The sequence below is a fragment of the Aotus nancymaae genome, unplaced genomic scaffold (genome assembly GCF_030222135.1).
Source record: "Aotus nancymaae isolate 86718 unplaced genomic scaffold, 86718_ANA_hifiasm-v0.15.2.pri h1tg000011l, whole genome shotgun sequence".
Taxonomy (NCBI): Eukaryota; Metazoa; Chordata; class Mammalia; order Primates; family Aotidae; genus Aotus; species Aotus nancymaae.
Window position 1 is genome coordinate 86,906,668 of NW_026988422.1, and position 18,174 is coordinate 86,924,841.

Sequence of the window (18,174 nt, forward strand, 5' to 3'; positions counted from 1 at the left end):
AAATATCATGTAATTAGAAATTCAGTATTTATAGTAAGATATATTGAACACTGCTAAGGAGGTATGGTCACAATCTATAACAGGTTATGGAATTTTCCTGGAGGATGTCATTAGCTTCTGTTGGCACGCACTTGTGAGCTGTACACCGCGGTCAGGTTTCTGAACCCTGTAGAGCACTCACGTCTCTGACCTCGTCTTGCCAGGGCCGCCAGCTGTATATGCAGTGGGGCCAGCTGTCTTAGGGCTGACACATAAACGTGTGTTGTTTACAATGAGTTCCCCAACACTGTGGGGAAGAACTTAAGTGGTTTTAAAGTGTTTTATAATAATGGTGAGGAAATGAGGGTCAGGGCACGTGGTCCCTGAGAGAGGGTCTTCAGGGCAAGACCTGTGGCCCTGGGCAGGGACCGGGCTCCCCAGGGGTGGTGCCTTCCTAAGGGGATGGTCAGTGCTCCTGGGACTGCCAGGCCAGCCCTTCTGCAAACTTCCTGATGGCGGGCGGGGGGCAGTTCCCTGGAACAGGAAGCTCCTTAGCCCCTTCCCTCCAGGGCAGAACTGAGCCAGAATGGGCGGGGCCGGCCTAGCTTCCAGGAGTGTTTTCTCTATTAAATGTACCTCTGTCCTTAAGCTGTGTCTCATTTTCTCATTGCTGGCATGTCTTGCCTAGAAAAGCATTTGGAATTGCTTATGTTCAGTTACAGAAATAAAATGTTTTATTTCCTGTTGTAAAATCCCTGCACTTTTGCAGAAAGGCTCTTTTGTAAAAATCCAACTCCAAAATAACTTTTTCCTATCTTCATGCCAGTGATTCTTAACTGTAGGGTCATAGAGAGCCTTGATAATGTGGCGAAGGTTTTAAATGGATTGTCCCACCCTTGAAATTCATGGCAAAAGAAAAATTCTGCACAGTATGGCCCCACCCCTTACTTCCCCCCAACCAGTACCGGCCCCTCCTCCCACTGCACAGGTGAGCACCCCCAGGCTCACCCTGTGCACAAGGGATGGGGGGGTGACAATTTCTGCCTCTGCGTTGTGGGAGGAGTCAAGCCACTTGACGGTTCTGGGCCTCAGTTTCCCTGCCCGCAAGTGGAGATGTAGTGACGGTACTTGTCCCCAGCAGCTGTGAAGAGAACATACTTCCATGTGCGTAAATTACTTAGAGGAGTGGCTGGCAGACAGCAAGAAGCAGGTCCTGAAACTGCATCCATTTACTGTTTATTTGTCAAAGGCCTGCTCGGTGCCAGGCAGCACATGGGGGCACTTGGGGGCGGAGGGGGGTTCATGGTGAGAATCAAGAGGGTCCTTGCTCTGCCCATGGGAGGCCACGCCACTTCTCCCCACTAGGCAGATATGTCAGCATCTGCAGCCAGAGGTAAGTCCTGGCCACAGTGTGTGGCTGGGTCTGCAGGTGGCCCTGCCAGGAGTCCTGCCACATCCCTACCAGAGTGGCCACCCAGACAGGCCAAGGGCTGAGCTGGACGCCCAGACTCCCGGGGCCAGGCCTGGGGAGGCACTCAGGATGTACTGGGACACTCCTTTTTCTCTATATCAGATCCTCCTTGCTCAGAACTGTGTTCCCGACTAACTAACTGATGAGCCCATCACGTGCCAGCCCTGCACTGCCTGAGCTCCTCCATCTGGCTATGGTGCTGGCACAGGCCACACTACTAGAGTCAAGGCAGTCCCCACACCTCCAGGCTCAGTGGGACATGCTTTCTTCACCTTGTACCACTGAAGTTTTGAGGGGCACAGTGTGTGCTGGGATGGGGCCCCCAGGAGCCAAGGACCCAGAGGTGGGTGAGGAGGAGCCACCTGCCTGCAGCCCCGCTGTGGCCTGGGTGGTAGAGGGAGTAAGGACTGCTCTATGTGGAGGGGATACCCTTGTGGGCAGGGTCCCAGGGGCTGCAGGGGTCTGAGGTGCCAGGCCTCAGACCTGACCCCAGGTGGGCTTCCATGTGGAAAGCTGAAGCAGGGGGGCTCCCAGGAAGTCACTGTAGGGACACCCCCAGGCCCCAGCCCTGAGAATCACCTGCCCCCAAGGGCCAGCTCAGCAGTGGGGACCAGGTGCCCAGCAAGCCAGGCCTGCCCCCAAACCCAGGGAGGGGTGGAACAGCGCCCCCCCCGCCCCCAGCTCAGGTGGGGATCAGTCCATGGTCACCGTCTTCAGTTGAGAAAGTGGAGCTGCTGCCCTGGAGGAGGGCTCTGAACCAGGTTCTCGGCTGTGCCACGGCCAAGGCAGACAGCGTTTTAAAGGCCGGAGCGCCAGTGTCAGGGCTTCTCAGGCAGGGCTGTTCTGCAGCTGCTGTCGTGTCAGTGGGACTGGGTCTCAGGTGTCCCTCGCACCCCTTCTGTACTGATTGTGTAGGAACAAGAGGAGGTGGGCAGGTGGGGGGCAAAGAGCACTCGCAGGGTCCGGACCGGCTGGCCGAGGGCAGCCTCTTCCTCACGGAGCCGGTCAGCCAGCAGTCTCACCAGAAGCTGGTTGGCCCAGGTTATGCCAAGGGCCGGAGAAATGCGCTCGTCCCAGAACCTGAGAAACAGGAAGCGGGTGGGCTGGCGCTCAGAAGGCTGGGTAGCCCTGCCCATGTTGGCCCAGCTGCACCCCGGCACCTGTGCAGAGGTGCATGCGCCATATGGCTGTACTCACCCTGGCGGCCCATGTGCTGTGTCCTGCTTCTCCACGGCCTCTGTCACCTGGAAGAGCCCAGTCCAGGTCAGCTGCAGCGGCTGAGGGTCTTCCTGATGGTTAGGCACAGGCTGCTACCCGCCAGAGCCAGAGGCCACCTCACTGCCACCCACCCCAGACCAGCTCTGCTTCACATCCTGGCTAAAAATACGAGCTCACGGCTGCATCCTTGCCTTGCCACCCACCTGGTTGATGCACAGCACGGGGCTCTGGAAGGCACTGCTCAGCTCACGCAGCGTGGCCCCCAGGGACTGCAGACACCTGGCCCTGGGGATGGAGGCCTGGCTGTCAAACTCACAGCGGAATGGGGCTGCCACCGAGTCGATGACCACCAAGCGAGCCATGCCCCGAGACAGCAGAACAGGGACCTTCTTATTCACACACTCCAACAAGGTGTCCTGTGGGGACAGCTGCCATTGCCTTTGCAGCCCCCTGCCCCAAATGACCAGACCCCCTTTGGACTGTCACCTCGACTGTCTGACTCAGAATCATCCTACCCATACTCTGAGCCCAGTTCAGTGAAGGCTCCAATTACAGAAGCTTCAGGCCCACACATCTGGTTCCCTTGGACCCCTGTCCCTCCTCTGGCCCTCCCAGTCAATCACCCCTTGGCCGTGCCAACACTGTCCTGTACAGGTGTCCTTTGCCCAGGCGCCTGAGTCCTTGCGGGGGTCTGCTCCCACTCCTGCCATGGTTTCACCATCTCCCTGTCATGGGTCAGCAGCTACCAGCCCCCTCCTTTAGTGGCCCCATGCCAGGTGCCGAGACTACCTGGACCTGGCCAGAATGCCATCAAAGCTAGCCTGTGGTGGCCATGATCACCTGGGATGTACCTTCTCCAGACACTGAGCAAGGCAGGGGCCTGATGCCCTTCAGGCTGTTACTCAGGTGGGTCAGGCCTGGACCGCCTCTGCTGAGGCGTGGGGCACTCTAGGAGACCACCTGGGGGTCAGGGTGGGGCTGCAGGTGGAGACACCCCCAGGCCTTAGCCCTGTGCTCTGAGCAGGCTTGGCCTGGCCAAGGGGTAGAAATGGCCCTGTGCCCACCAGCTCCCAGGAGGGCTTCCAGGGGAGGGGCCCCCAAGGAAGGCAGGTATCCTCGGCCTCCCTCTGGGTGCTGCTGTGCTCTGTGGGTGCTAGGGCCATTGGCACGGCCTGGCCTCTGACCACAGAGCTTGGTGAGCTGTGGTGACGGGGGAGGGTGGCACAGCTGCTCCTGGCACCAAGCAGGGCAGTTCAGGCCTCATGGGCCTTGCCAGCAGCTCTGGCCAGATGGAGGCTGAGGGACCCCTGGACTGCCCCTCAAGTCCAAGGCCTGCAGCCACACCCTGGTGTCACACCTGGAGCTCTGAAGACGCCTGAGGGCCTGGCTGCAAGCCCTGAGTGAAACTCTGTGCTTCGTCTCCAGGGCGTCTCTGGCCGAGCCTCTCTTTGTGGAAAACGACAGCAGCAGCAGTGGCCTGGAAGACGCTGTCGCTAACGTGAGTCCGCAGCCCGCAACCCCGGGAGGCAGGCCCCTGGGGGACCGGGGATGGGCAAGTGGTGGCTGCTGCCAGCTGCAGGGCTGGGCCTCCAAGAGGGGCTTGGCTCAGGGAGCCCCATCCTGATGCAAGCCCAAGGGCTACAGCAGAGTCGGGGGTGGGAATGGCACCAGGCCCTGCTTATGCAAGAGAAGGCTCTGTGTCCACACCACTGGCCTCCCCTATGCCAGATTCAGGCCTGTGGCGCTCCAGGGAGTGGAGGCCAAAGATGCACCAGTTGCCCATGACCCCTCGGCCCCAGGGAGGCTCACACCCAGCAACACCCACTGCTCTAGGCAGACTTGGGGTCAGGGCTCCCCAGAGAGCCGTTTCCAGAACAGAAGTTAGTAACACTATCAGGTTTTGGCAGCCCAGCCCTGACCTTCCACCTTCTCTTGCAGTGACCCCGACCTGGTCCCACTCCAGGATGGGAATGCCGAGTGTGGCCCGGAGCTGGCCTGAGACAGCCAGGGCGGCAGGGAGGGCCCCCGGTGGGAGCCGCAGCACTCATTTCTCCTGCATCTGTGTGCGTGGGGTGCGATACTAATGACTATATAGCTGGCGCGGCCTTGGGGCTGGGGCTGGGCTGAAGCTGGTGCCCTGGTGCGGTGTGGCCTCTCCCAGGAGACCGGAGGCATGAGCTGGGCCCATAGCTCCCTTCCCACGTGTAACTTCCTTGTGTTGTGTGCCATAATGTATTTTATTGTACATTTTTTTAAATTAAAAGTTTATATGCCTTATGCTTCACTTGGAAGTTTTTTTTATAGGAACTCTTAGAAGTGGGGGAAGGCCCACCTGGGAGCTAGGGGCTCTGCTCAGCCACAGCCATATCAGGGGGGGGCTGGGCGCGGCAGCTGCTCCCCCTGCACAGGGCGGTATTTCCTTGTTTGCTTTCGGTCAGGGTTTACTCCCAAACTTTCCATCTTTCCTTCTGGGTCTTTTCTACTCACCACTTCTCCCTCCCTGGAACGACCTCTGTAAACTAAACGCTGATAGCTCACAGCACTGCTGCCCCAGCTGCCGGAATGGGTCCCGGCCTCTTGCCTGCTTCCTGGCTGCAGGACGGACTTGACTGGCCCCCTGTGAGTGGCCCCTGCTCTCTGGAAGGCCCTGCCATGGGGTCCCTCCTCCAAGCCCAGCCAGTGTGTGCAGGGAGGCCAGCAGCCAGGTGGTGGTCAAGGATGTGAGGTTGCCTGTCTGAGCTGGGTGCCCGGCCTGTGTCCCCAGTGAGGGCCGTCTTCCCCTCAGAGGCAGGGGTGAAACCTACACAGATCTCTCACCAGGGCAGTAGCCTGGAGAGCAGGCCCCACCCTTCTCAGGGCGGTGGTCAGGGGCAGCTGACCAGGGGCCCGAAGCCCGGAGGAGGCCCTTGCCACCCACCTGGGGTTTCTTTTCTCTACTCCATCTTCATGGGCAGGGTTGATAGAGGGTGTACAGGCGCTCAGTTACATGAGTTTCAGATAACAAAGTCAGTCTGAATATGGGCATCCTCATTCTAGAACATGCTTTGCAGCTGCCTGAGATTCAGACATAACTGGATGTCGCAGCCCACAGCCACTCCTGGCCAGGATCCTCTGCTTGGCCAAACTGCCATCAGGCTCCTAGCCTCCTCCTAGGCCCATCTGTGCATGTCCTCACGAAATCCAGTTTTGACAATCCCTGCTGAGAGACCCGTTCCTTATCCTCCACTGTCCCCAGGAGTGGTCTGATCCCCACGGCCCACCTTCAGCAAGGATCCTGGCAGGACGCTTTGGCCAGAACCCCTCCCCTGCCTGTTCCGCCCAGTCACTCTCTGTCCTCTGACCCACCTGCTCCTTGGCTGTAAACCCCCATGGCCTATGCTGTGTTCAGAGCTGAGCCCTGTCTCTGCTGGTCCCACTGTGAGATCCCGCCACCGTGGTGGCTACAGCTGCCGCTGTGGTCCTGAACAGCTTGCCTTTGGGATGTCCCAGGCCTCCCACACTCACCACGTCGGCTGCGTGCTCGATGAAGATCTGGCTGCCAAATCGGAGCTTCTGAAGCAGCTCTCCTGGAACGTCAGTGCGCAGCCGTGGCTGGTGGGCCATGAGCTGCTGCAGGCGCTTGTGTGGGAAGGCGTCTTCTGTGCAGATGTAGACGGCTCCTGGGAAGCCAGAGTGCCTGATGTGCCTAGGGGACTCCAGACGGCCTGTGGCCACCACATAATCAAGTGCAGATGTCTCCCACCACTTCTAACTCTCTGCCCCTCACAGGTTCTTCCCCCCTGGCCCAGGGAGGGAGGAGGCTGGCGCTGGTTCTCTCTCCCACCGGCAGCCACCTCGGAGCCAGGCGACTTCAGGAGGAACACGGGCTGGGCCTCCACTTCTGACACCCAGGCAAGGACTTCCCCTGTCCTGGGCCCTGGGCTGGAATGGCCATAGATGGGAGGCCTCTCCTGCCCCACCCCCCCCTCCCCTGTGCCCTCGTGCCATCTGTCCCCCCACCGCAGGGCAGGGAGCAAGTGGAAGGATTAGGGCAACGCCTTCTGGAAATGGTCCCCGAGCCCAACATATGGCTACCCTCTAGGGCCCCACTGAGCAAGTGTTTCTTCCACTTTCAAAGCTCCTGCAGTCTGGGCTCCACGTGAACCTGTGCCATTGCTCAGTTCAAAAAGCTGGCTTAAAAAGACACGTGTTGGTGAGGATGTGGAGAAGGAGGACCCCTGTACGCTGCTGCTAGGAATGTAAAATGGTGCAGCTCGGAAAACAACTAGCACTGCCTTAAAAAGCTAAATCACATGACCCAGCAGTCCCATGGGCAAGGACATCCGCCTGGAGACACACATCAGCGTCCACAGCAGTGCACTTCATGACAGCCCGCAGGGAAACGGCCCAAATGCCATCAACTGAGGAGCGGACCAACAGAATCCGGCCCGTCCTTATGGTGGAGTATGATTCGGTCCCAAAGGGAAGGCAGTTCTGACGCCTGCTCCAGCACAGGCGAACCTCGAAAGCACGATGCCAGGGAAGGAAGCGCCCAGGATGGGCAGAGCCACAGGTACAGAAAGGGAGGTGGCTGCTGGGGGCGGGGCTCATGCTCATGGGCAGGGGTTTCCTTTTAGGGTGAGGGAAATGTTCTGGAATTGGACAGCGGTGAGGGGCACAGAATTTTACACTTTCAGAGTGAATTTTATGGCATGTAAATTACATCTCGATTTAAAAAACAGGAATGCTTGGGGAGACTGATTTGAGTAATAATAAAACTCTAGTCTCCTGAAAAAAAAAAAAAACGCCGCGCGCTCCCTAGGCATTGACTGTGCCAGGAAGGCGGTCCAGCCACGGCGGTTCCTCCAGTGGCACAGCAGTTGTGGGGAGCCTGCTGGTGAGTGTCCATGTAACCTTTCATTCTGAGCTGATTTTTTCTGACAGAATTTCAACCATAGAGAAGAGGAGTTGCAAAGAGAGTCAGGAACCCTCCCCCTGTTCTGTGTCAGAATTAAGCTTCTGAGAAGCATCTGGCCCATTTGGGGCCAGGGATGTACAAATACTGCCTTGGAAGGCCGCATCTCTTTTGTGGCTGGTTCCCTTCCCCACCAGTGTCCCCAGATGTGGCTGTGCCCCTAGTCAGGGGGTCACAGGCAGGCGGGGGCCTGCGCTTCCTCTGCTCTGTTGGCTGGGGAAAGGCTGGGCTGAAAGGCTGGGAAGCAGGGGGATCCGGTCAAGCAGCGTATTTTTGTTGGGGTGATGCATGAAGGGGCTGCACAGCCACCAGGACACCGCGAAGCTGGCAGGCCTCACATGGCTCAAGTACAGGACTCAGAATCACTCCAGAGCCTGCCTGCCACTTTCTTTTAAAAAATTGGGCTTTTAGATTGAATCTAGGAAAAGAAGGTTGTTTCCCCAGGAGAGGGCATCTTAGAGCTAATCTTGTATGTGGTCACGGTGGCCTGGGGCCTCCTCCCTGCCCCTAGCCCACAAGGCCGACGTGCTCTCTCCCAAAGTGGTCACTGGGCTGGGCATAGCTGGGGGATGCAGGGAGGGTGTCCTAAGTCTCCCCTGTCCCTGGGGCAGGGGGGAGTGTGGGCTTCACTGAAAAGGCCAACAGGATGGCGGCTCGGGGGAGTCTATAGCACAAATCACATTTGCACGAAGCCTGGCACGGAGGACGCTGGAGAATGAGGGCAGCTCCCGTCCCGTTCCCAGTACACTTGAGTCCTGCCTCTACCTCACAGAAACTCTTCCGTGGGATAAACGGGAGACTCCCATTTTCAAGGCCAACTCCCATCCTTCTGGGTCTCTAGGCTCACCCCGAGACCAGCTGCAGGGACCCAGGGACCTGCCAGGAGGGCGCCCTCCCCAGGGCTGCAGGGACAAAAATGCCTGTGGCGTAAGCAGACCCCAGCCAGGTCTCTCAGGAGCCCCCTTCCACTACACCCAACACTGAGGCTCAGCAGGCACAGCACACCCTGGGTCCCGGGGACGACGCTGACATGAGGGTGGCAGTGGAGAGGTTCCCGGCCACACCACTGCTGGCAGGTCAGGCCTGTGGGCCCAGGGCCTCGGGTCCCGCCCCATGTGGGAAGTGAGCGTAGCAGATGAGCTTGAAGGCGCCACTGCTGAAACAAGCTGCCACTCTGTGCTCACATGGAGTTTAAGACAACAAGGAGCTACTAAGAAACACATTTCCCCTACTCATAGCTCACAGTTTAAACACCCCAGAGACCCAAGCAGGCGTGCTCTGAATGCTTCGGTCCAATGCAGGGAACCCTCGTTTCACAGACAGACGTACAGGCTCATGGGGCTGCACCAGGAGCACGCCCGGCCTGGCGCAGAGCACCCGGGAGAAAGGTCATGCTGCCCTCCATGTGCTGCTGGCTCTGTGGACCCCGGGCTTGGCAGCTGTGCTCAGCCAGCGACCCCTGGGGGCCTAGCTCTGCTGAGGGCAGGCTGCAGGCGCCTGGCGGTGGGGTTCCTACCCCCGACCCCTCCTGCTGTCAGCCAAGCTCAGCCTCACTTCCCCCTCCCTGTTCTGGAAGGAGCGATAGCAAACAGGATGGGAAGGAGGAGGGAGACTCAATGGTAGGAACGGCCCCAGAGGCAACCACTCCCCAACCTCAACGGAAAGCTCTCCCACACAAAGCAGGGGCCCCCCACCTGCCCAGACCCCAGGGAAGGGGCGGCCGCTCACCAGCCTCTAGGCCTCCATGCTGCCGTGGGAACTGCACGGCCAGGCAGAGCTGCAGCGCCAGCTGGGTCTTTCCTGCCGAGCTGCGTCCAGCCAGCTCGGTGATGCCATCCAGGGGCAGGCCACCGCGGAGAAGTGCGTCCAGCACCGGGCAGCCGAGGCTCAGGCGCTGGTGCTGTGCGGGGAACCGCTCCTTCTGCTGGTGCAGGTGCAGTGCTGCAGGGCAGGGGTGGCATTAGGCCTGGCTCTCCTGGGCCTGTGGGCAGGGCTGGGGACCTCGGGAGGCACGGCCAGCCTGCCTGTGCCAGGCGCAGCGTGGCTGGAGCACAGGTGCCTGTGGTCACCAGGGGTGGGCAGGGTGCTGAATGCAGGGAGGGGTGACCTGGCCGGGAAGGGAAGGTGGACCTGAGATGCAGAGTTGGGAGAGCCCCAGGGCCACCATCACACGCCCCCAGGGATCCCCCTACTGGGCGACTGCAGCACCAGGCGTCTTCAGCCAAAGTTTCCAGAGAGCCCCGAGGCGCCCCCAACAACCTCCACCTAAAGAAAAAGGTGCAGCTCTGCCCTGGGGTGCCCTGGGGTGCTGAGCAGTGTGAAGGCCTTGACGGGCTCCCGCATGTGCACAGTGCACACCTCATGCCGTCAGTGCTCTGGGACAGACGCCGCTCTAGAGCAGTGCTGGTCACAGCCTCTTGGCTAAAGGGCCTTGGATGAGCCATTCGACACAGCCTCCTCCACGACATCCAGGCCCCTCAGGGTGAGGCTCAAGGTGGGACATGCTGTGCAGGCTGTGTTCATGGCCTGGGGCCTGGGGCCTGGGCTGGGAGGAGCAGCCCATCTCTGCAAACCACCCTGGGCACCCTGGGCGCCCTGGCCGGGTAGGGCAGGCCACCGTGACTGAGGCCTGCCCAGAGCCCTGCCCATGGCACCGTGTGTGTGGCTGTGGCACTTGCCCACCGTGGCAGACCCTGGTTCAGCGTCCTCCCTGGGGCCTGGGCCCACAGAGCCACCTGCAGGGGAGGCAGGACCCTGCTGCCCACTGGGGCCTGCTCAGAGGCAGGGATGGAAACCTTGCCTGGCCAGGTGCATGGGGTTCGCTGGGCACCTCCCTCCCCTGCTGATACCTGGTTTCCCAAACGCGGTGGTGGGACGGTGGCCAGGGCCTCACAGCACACTGTTCCCACCCTGCCAGATGCTGAGGGGCTCTGGGTGCTGACTACCAATTCCACCCCTGCTTCCTGCATCCCCCTCCTCTGGCCCAAGGAGCAAGGTCCCCAGGAGGCCCCACAGCCCTTCCATGTCCATCCCATCCATCTTCTGACCCGATGCTGTAACCATAGCCCTGTGGGTGTAAGAGAAGTGAGATGGGAACTCTGGGGCTGGAGCAGCTGCCACATGCCCCAAGGCTGGTCCCTGGTGGAGTCTGCACAGCACCATGCCTTGCAGCACATGGACTGAGATGCTGGAGCCACATGTCACCCCCGCGGAGATGCCAGGACCCACCTACCTGTAAGAATGCTGCTTCCCCGCAGGTGTAAGGAGGCTGTTCTCAGCAAGTGCCAGACCTCGGGGCTGGAGAGGTTGGTCAATCTCTTCAAGTCCGGTCCAGAAAAGTGCAAAACCTCTTTTACCGATTTCAGTTTGGCTGAAATGACACAGATAAATCACAGGAAAACTTCAGACTGTAATAATACACGGAAACATGGTGACGAAAGGTGCTTTTAAGAGCACTGTGAGAACACTGTGCTTCCGATTCTGGGGGCAAGGTGGGTAGGGACCAGATCCCCCTGCGCCCTGGAAACCCTGGAGAGAGTGTGGCTGACCCACAGGCAAGAGGAAAGGGCTGCTGGGCACTGCGCCCTGAGTCTTGGCACTCGGGCAGGTGCCAGCCTCACATGAGCTGGAGCAGAAGCCAGAAGAGGGGGACAGGCTGGTCCCAGGTGCTGAGAAGAAGCAACAGGCACCCAGTTCCATGCCAGCTGGAGACAGTGCTCCAGAAAGGAGCAGTGAAGAAGCAACCCCGAGGTCCACCACCCACCCGCCAGGCACGGATCCAGGCTGAGCTGTGGGAGAGAACACGTGCGGGGCGGAGGAGGGGCACACAGTGCTGGGAGGGAAGCAGAGCCCAGGTCCAAACACCAGCAGGGCGGTCAGGGCAGGGGGCAGAGTGTGTGCAAATCAGAAGGGCAGTGGCAGCGGTTACAGAAGCGCAGATCCCCATGACCTGCCGTTTTGGGAGAAAAGTAAAGAAGTTAACTTTGGACGTGGATAAGTACTTCACTTTCTACTTTCAAAGTCGTAGAAAGAAGCAAATGCTGCAGACCGATCAGACGACCAGGGAAATGCAAGAGAAGAAGCACACGCGGGAGGAAGCAGTGGCCAATCGGGAAGTGCAAGAGAGGAAGCGCACGCGGGAGGAAGCAGTGGCCAATCGGGAAGTGCGAGAGAGGAAGCGCACGCGGGAGGAAGCAGTGGCCAATCGGGAAGTGCGAGAGAGGAAGCGCACGCGGGAGGAAGCAGTGGCCAATCGGGAAGTGCGAGAGAGGAAGCGCACGCGGGAGGAAGCAGTGGCCAATCGGGAAGTGCGAGAGAGGAAGCGCACGCGGGAGGAAGCAGTGGCCAATCGGGAAGTGCGAGAGAGGAAGCGCACGCGGGAGGAAGCAGTGGCCAATCGGGAAGTGCGAGAGAGGAAGCGCACGCGGGAGGAAGCAGTGGCCAATCGGGAAGTGCGAGAGAGGAAGCGCACGCGGGAGGAAGCAGTGGCCAATCGGGAAGTGCGAGAGAGGAAGCGCACGCGGGAGGAAGCAGTGGCCAATCGGGAAGTGCGAGAGAGGAAGCGCACGCGGGAGGAAGCAGTGGCCAATCGGGAAGTGCGAGAGAGGAAGCGCACGCGGGAGGAAGCAGTGGCCAATCAGGAAGTGCGAGAGAGGAAGCAGCAGTGCTGGGATCAAGGGAATGCGAGGAAGCGCACTGGAGAGAAAACAGTGGTGGACGAAGGGCTCTGCCTAGCCACAGAGACTCAAACCTGCCGCATCAGAACCTCCCTCAACACGTGTGTGCGGAACGCTGCAGTGAAAAGACAACCATCAAGCTGGAAAACAGTAATCACTGGTGTGATTTTTGGAAAGGCCACAGTTTGGAAAACTCAAGGAGATGGAAAGGTGGGAATAAAGAAAGCACTCCTAGGTCTCGCCAGATCCAGCGGAGCAGGCTTCACGCAGACAGCCTGCTCCAGAGGACTCTGTATAGCCCTGCGGACTGGCAGGGATTGGGGCTGGGGAGGGGACGGCTCCCCCTGGCAAGCCTCACGGCCCCAGCCCCCTTCACAACTGCCAAGTCTGCAGGGACTTCTGGAAACACTCATTTCTGGATAAGATACACGGGTGAGAAAGGAAGTCCCTGGCTAAGCCCATTCCCCTTCTCTGTCCCTGGACTGCAGGCGTTGGGTCTGCAGCTGTTGCAGCCGTTCTGTGATCACAAGGCCACCAACAGCCTTGTGGTGTTGGATAAAAACCAACAGCCAAGGATGGAGGGACAGGACACTGAGGCCCTCCCTGCCCTGTCACCAAGCCGCTGCAGAGGCTCTGCGTGCACTCCAGCTTCTCACCTGGGAGATGGGGAAGATGGAGGATGGAAGGAGTGTTCTGGATGACAGCTGGGCTGCAGGCATGGGGAGCAGGGGTTGGGGACTGCAAGTGGGGCCTGAGCTTTGAGCATTTACAAACTCAGGGGAAAAAGATGTTGTAAGAAAGAAAACGACCCCCCCACACCACTACACAAGGTTCAGCAATGGCCAGTGTGCGCCCAATCACAGCCCCGACAGCTTATGTCACCCAAACTGAGTTCTAACTATGTGCAGGGAGCTGGGGTACACGGGGTGTAGGCAGGCTCAATTCTCCCTGCCCCCAAAAGGAAGACCATGGGCAATCAATAACACTGACAAATCAAACACTGCAACGGAAACACATTTAGGAGCCCACGTGTAAATATTTTTTAAAAAATAACTAAAAGACTTATATGTGGCTCCATTTCACTTTTCAGACAAGATGCAGGTATTACTTAGGTAAAAATAAAATTAACTAAAAGAAGTCCATGCAGTTAAGAAAATATATACACATACACACACACACCTGAAGATCCCACAGCACATCCCAGCCTCGGTTTAACATCAGGGAGGCAAAGGGAGGAAGCCTCAGGCTTAGAGAGCCAGCATTTTGTTAACCTGCTTTCTTTAAAGTGCACACCCCCCACACACACTTTACATCACAAACCTACTTTATACAAATAGAAATAAATGTACCTTTCTTAATTGCAGCAATAATTCTGGGATTCAGGTCCAGTAGATCCAAATCCATTCTGTCGGGCTGAGGCTGACCACCAGGATGAATAACTTCGCAGGAAAGACGGAACAATGGATGCACGTTTGGAGGCACTTGCCAATTCAAACTGCCAGTGGGAGGCGCGCAGCAGGGAAGTGACAGCAGCCGTGGTGTCTGTGAGGTATCAGACATCACTGTACAGGGAATGCTGTCTAGCTATGATGAGGTGACACGTCTGTAATTTATCTCTAAGAATTATTTGGTAGCTTAGAACCCATTCCAGACACTGACGCATTTGAAAAATCCCCCAAGCCCGCCACATTCACCCCCTGTGGAAAGTGCTAGAATCAAGGCCATCCTCCTGTGGCAGGTGAGCGCCCGCCCGCCATGACCCGTGCGTTTCCAGTCAATTTGACTGAGGCATCTCTTGCATTCTGCAGTTTAATTTCCCTTAAGTGTGTCTCTGGGGACTCTGGAAAGAGTGGGAAGGCGAGTGGGATTTGCAGGGTGCCTCAGGAATCTGAACACAGGGGGCCCCCGGCTGTCCCAGCAGTCAACAGCAGAAGACAGCTTCCTTCCGGGCGGGAGGAAGGCCCTGTGGACCCCACCCAGCCTCTACCAGGAAGGGAGCTGGCAGCCCTTCCACAGCCCGAGCCCGGCCCAGCGAGGAAGGTCGGCTCTTCTCCCCTCTGGCCTTGGCGGGCTGCTCAGGGACTCGGCCTGGGGTCACGCGAGGCCTTTCCGACAGGCCACTCTGCATCCTGTCAGCCTCCCAAATGGTAAGACCAAGAGTGTCCAGGGCACTGGGAAATGGGAAGGCAGCAGCTTTGAGGGTCAGGTCCAGGGTCCATGTCCTCCAGTGAGGTCTGGCGCGGCGGCCTCGGCCGAAATCCAGCGGAGGAAAGGGCGGGCCTCGGACTTGGAGGCGGCTTTTCCTCGAACCACACAGAATGTGGCACTGGCCTGGACGCGATCACGCTGGTCACTCACATGCCCATGCTCAGCCTGCTCAGGGAGACAGGCACGGTGTGGAGAATGGACTGTGGGGGCCGCAGGCTGAGGCGCACCCCCAGGCACCCTCAAGGCGGGCAGGGCAGGGAAGCTGGCGCTCCAGGATGTGTTTCCTGCCTGTGTACCAGGCTCCGGGGCCCCAGCCTGTGGGTTTTCTGAACAAGGGACAGGAAAGTGCCTGCCCAGGCAGCCTGACAGGAACTGGCAAGGAGCCACCCTGGAGGGCCAGGCGCAGGCCAAGGCACGGCAGTGGGGCGCTGGACCAGCTCAAAACTGCTGGCAGAGCTGGCCAGAGTGAGGAAGTTATGTTCCCGGGCACAGAAGGCAAATAAAGAAATGCCACCTCCAGAGAAGGCACTGCGCTGTCAAAGGAGATGTGGCCTCCCTGGCTGGGGAAGATCGTTTTCAGAACATGGCACTCTCCAAGCCCTGAGGACAGGAAGCATCCTGGGGAGTATGAACCTCGGGGCTGGTAGGGGACCCCCACACCGGAGGCACCACCCAAACACAGCCCGAGAGCCAGCACACATCTGCACTGGAGGGACGGTTCCCTGAGCAGGCGTGACCGCCACGGACAGGCTGGGTCTGGGGGCTGTGAGGAGGCTGCTGCCCCGGGCTGGATCTGGATATGCAACTCAGACTGTGCCAAGCAGCAGGACACGCACGAGCACCGGGAAGGCCAGCACGTGGCTGCAGCATCTCCGGCCTCTGCAACACGGGCTAAGACGCCTGGAAGCAGAGCGCCCACTGACAGGTAACAGGCTCCCTGCTTGGCAATGGCAGCCCGGCTCCTGAGCTCCTCCCGGGCGCTGTGCACATCCTGGTGAGAACTCGATTTAACAGGCCTGGCTCAGTCAGTTTAGCGAGGACCTCCTTCCCTGTGTCCCATCGCCCTTGACAGCTGATGGAGCTCCTCATCTTCCGCCATCCCCAGGGCGGCCTGATCTCCTGGCAGGTCAGTTTAAGCCAAATCCCCTTCACCCCTGCGGGTTCCTCTTCGCAGCGTTCCCTCCTCTGACCTCACCCTGCTCTGGAGCTGTAAGCCCCGCCGGCCCATGCCCTGTCCAGAGCTGAGCCCAGCCTCCTTCCCACTGCAAGACCCTGGTGTAGTGGTTCCTACACCTCCCAGAGTTTCTGAACGAAACCATGGTCTGCTTTCACAAGTATCCTGGAATATTTTCCATTTACCACCAAGCACCTGCTATGTCCGACACTGGCCTGGAAGCTCCACAGACAGCCCCATGAATGCCTCTGTCCTCCCGCCTCTGCGAGGGGCAGGGGCGTGACCAGCCCGTCCCTCCACCAGGGTGAAGGCCACGCACAGGGAGCTGCTTCGGTAGGCAAGGGGCAGGCCTGAGACAGACCAGTGCCTCCTCTGGCAGCACCCAAGCTGAGCCATGACTTCGGGGAAGAACTGTTGTGAGGCGCTGCTGGGTGAGTGTGGACGGTCACACCAGAGCTGTCAGGCTCACAAGCCAGACTCCGGAAGTGCTGCGGTCATGGCCTGGAGCTGCTCCCACCCCTCCGAGGCGGACGCCCTTCTCTGCCTCGGGCCTGGGACCTACTGTGTGGCTTTGCGGTGATTCCTAGCACTCACGTAGTCTGATGTTTTGGGGTGAAGAGCGTGATGTCTTATCAGACCACATCTGTGAGGTCTCAAGTGCAAACGCCACTTAAACCTTCTCAGACCCTCCCTTATGTGAGTTACTGACCGTAACTCCTGGACTGCTAAATACAGACCAACTTGAAGGTTGGGCAGACACTCTGCTGGCCCGGGAGCTGGTCCTCTGTCCCAGCCTCTCAGAGAGCTGCTGCGCTCGCATGCTCTGTGGCTATTAAGGCACACCTTGAACTCTAACCAGACCTCATTTTCCAGAGGCCTGCTCCATCCCAGTGGAACGACTGGACTCTGCCCATTCTGGCACTCGCCTCCCTGCGGCCAATGCACCTCGCCCACGGGGCGCCTCCTTCCCTGCCAGTCTTCACCTCCTCCTCTCGCCTCCCCTGAGCACTGTGAAACTGAGAAACAAATTCTCTTTGACAGTAAACCATGCGATCTGTGTAATCATACTTTGATCATCTCCTTATTTCCTTCACACACAAGGACCCCAGCATTGCCAGTGCCCAAGGGAGAGGGCAGAGCCAGCCACACAGACCCCACTTCTGAGGCTTCAACGCTGCTCAACTGCTGACGCCTGTCGTCCCAGCACCGTGGGAGGCCAAGGTGGCAGGCTGTTTGAGCACAGGAGTCCGAGACCAGCCTGGGCAACACAGCGAGACCCCTTCTCTACCAAAAAGAAAAAGAAAAATAGCCGAGAACCGTGGTGGCACCTGCGGTCCCAGCTACTTGGGAGCCCAGGAGGTGAAGGCTGCACTGAGCTGTGATCACGCACCACTGCACTCCAGCCTGGGTGACAGGGCGAGGCCCTGTCTCAAACCATAAAAATTCACGCCTTGTAATAAGAAATTAAAGGGAGGATAAACAAAGCCCCTCCCCTCTTTTTGAGACGGAGTCTCCCGCCGTAGCCAAGGCTGGAGTGCAGTGGGCACGATCGATCTTGGCTCACCGCAACCTCTGCCTCCCAGGTCCCAGATCAAGCAATTCTCCTGCCTCAGCCTCCGAGTAGCTGGGATTACAGGCAAGTGCCACCATGCCCAGATAATTTTTGTATTTTTAGTAGAGACGGGGTTTCACCACGTTGGCCAGGCTGGTCTTTAACTTCTGACCTCGTGATCCGCCTGCCTCGGCCTCCCAAAGTGTTGGGATTACAGGCGTGAGCCACCGCGCGCAGCCTAAAGATTTTCTTTCCAAACGAAAGCATTAAATAACTGTGTTCAGACCTCTCCCACCTCGATGCCAGGCCAGCGCGGTCCCGCAGGCAAGCGAAGGCGCCCAAGGCCGGGGGTGCGGCCGCGGACCCACTTCGGCCTTCCGGCGCACCGGGGACCCCCGAGCCCGCCTTCCCCAGGGAGGCGCCGGAACGCGACCCGGCCTGCAGCCTCAGGCCCGCCGGCTCCAACCAGCTCGGGCAGTGGAGACCCGCGGCCGCCCCTGCCCTTCGACCGTGCCACACCCCTCACGCCCGCGGCGGCCAACGACGTCCGACCCCACCGCCTCCCGGCCCCGCAGCATGGCTCAGCGAGTCTCACCTACCGCGGGCCTCGCTCTCCTCTTCGCGCCGTCCCGCCCCTCTCAGCCTCCTCCTCCAATAGGCGCCGGGATCCCTGACAGGGTTACACCAATCAGAGATGAAGTGACACCGACGTGACTGACCAACTAGCCAATCTAAAGTCTCAATCCCTCTTAGGTGGGCGGAGCATGCCAGGGCCAGCCCTCACCGCCGATTGGTCACGGACCGCAGGGTGGCAGGGGCGGTGCCCTTACGCGGATTGGGGAGGGGGCGGAGTTAGAACTCCGATTGGTCCTCACTCCGTGGCGGGCTTGGCGATTGGACGCTGGTGCTGTCAGCGGCGCGCGGGCCGGGGCGGGGCGGGCG

The 18,174-nt window shown here is 59.3% G+C and overlaps 2 protein-coding genes across 15 annotated transcripts in view; one reads left to right on the top strand and one right to left on the bottom strand.

The window, feature by feature from the left end:
- KLC1 (kinesin light chain 1) overlaps nucleotides 1-6,625 on the top strand; it is a 68,559-nt gene extending 61,934 nt beyond the window's left edge. For 6 of the 11 annotated variants that reach the window (XM_012471159.3, XM_012471165.3, XM_012471168.3 and 3 more), the window contains 2 exons: nucleotides 4,094-4,166; nucleotides 4,607-4,945. In XM_012471159.3, coding sequence (XP_012326582.1) covers nucleotides 4,094-4,165 — 72 coding nt within the window. In that variant the 3' untranslated portion in view covers nucleotide 4,166; nucleotides 4,607-4,945. Of the gene's footprint in view, nucleotides 1-4,093; nucleotides 4,167-4,606; nucleotides 4,946-6,436 lie in introns of those variants that run through there. The other 5 variants (XM_021675239.2, XM_021675241.2, XM_021675240.2 and 2 more) reach the window with 2 other exon arrangements.
- On the bottom strand, nucleotides 1,200-17,858 carry XRCC3 (X-ray repair cross complementing 3). 4 transcript variants are annotated; one of them, XM_064375251.1, is made up of 8 exons: nucleotides 17,832-17,858; nucleotides 13,648-13,840; nucleotides 10,855-10,992; nucleotides 9,351-9,563; nucleotides 6,173-6,327; nucleotides 2,872-3,084; nucleotides 2,648-2,694; nucleotides 1,200-2,530 (listed from the first exon to the last, which is right to left on the bottom strand). In XM_064375251.1, exons 2-8 carry the CDS (start codon nucleotides 13,700-13,702, stop codon nucleotides 2,311-2,313), a joined length of 1,041 nt encoding a protein of 346 aa, XP_064231321.1. In that variant the 5' UTR covers nucleotides 13,703-13,840; nucleotides 17,832-17,858; the 3' UTR covers nucleotides 1,200-2,310. The 4 variants fall into 4 exon arrangements, with proteins under 4 accessions (XP_064231321.1, XP_064231322.1, XP_012326601.1 ...); XM_064375252.1 differs by lacking the exon at nucleotides 17,832-17,858 and adding an exon at nucleotides 17,519-17,578; XM_012471178.3 differs by lacking the exon at nucleotides 17,832-17,858 and having other exon boundaries at nucleotides 13,648-17,511.
- Between the last annotated feature and the right edge of the window lie 316 nt (nucleotides 17,859-18,174).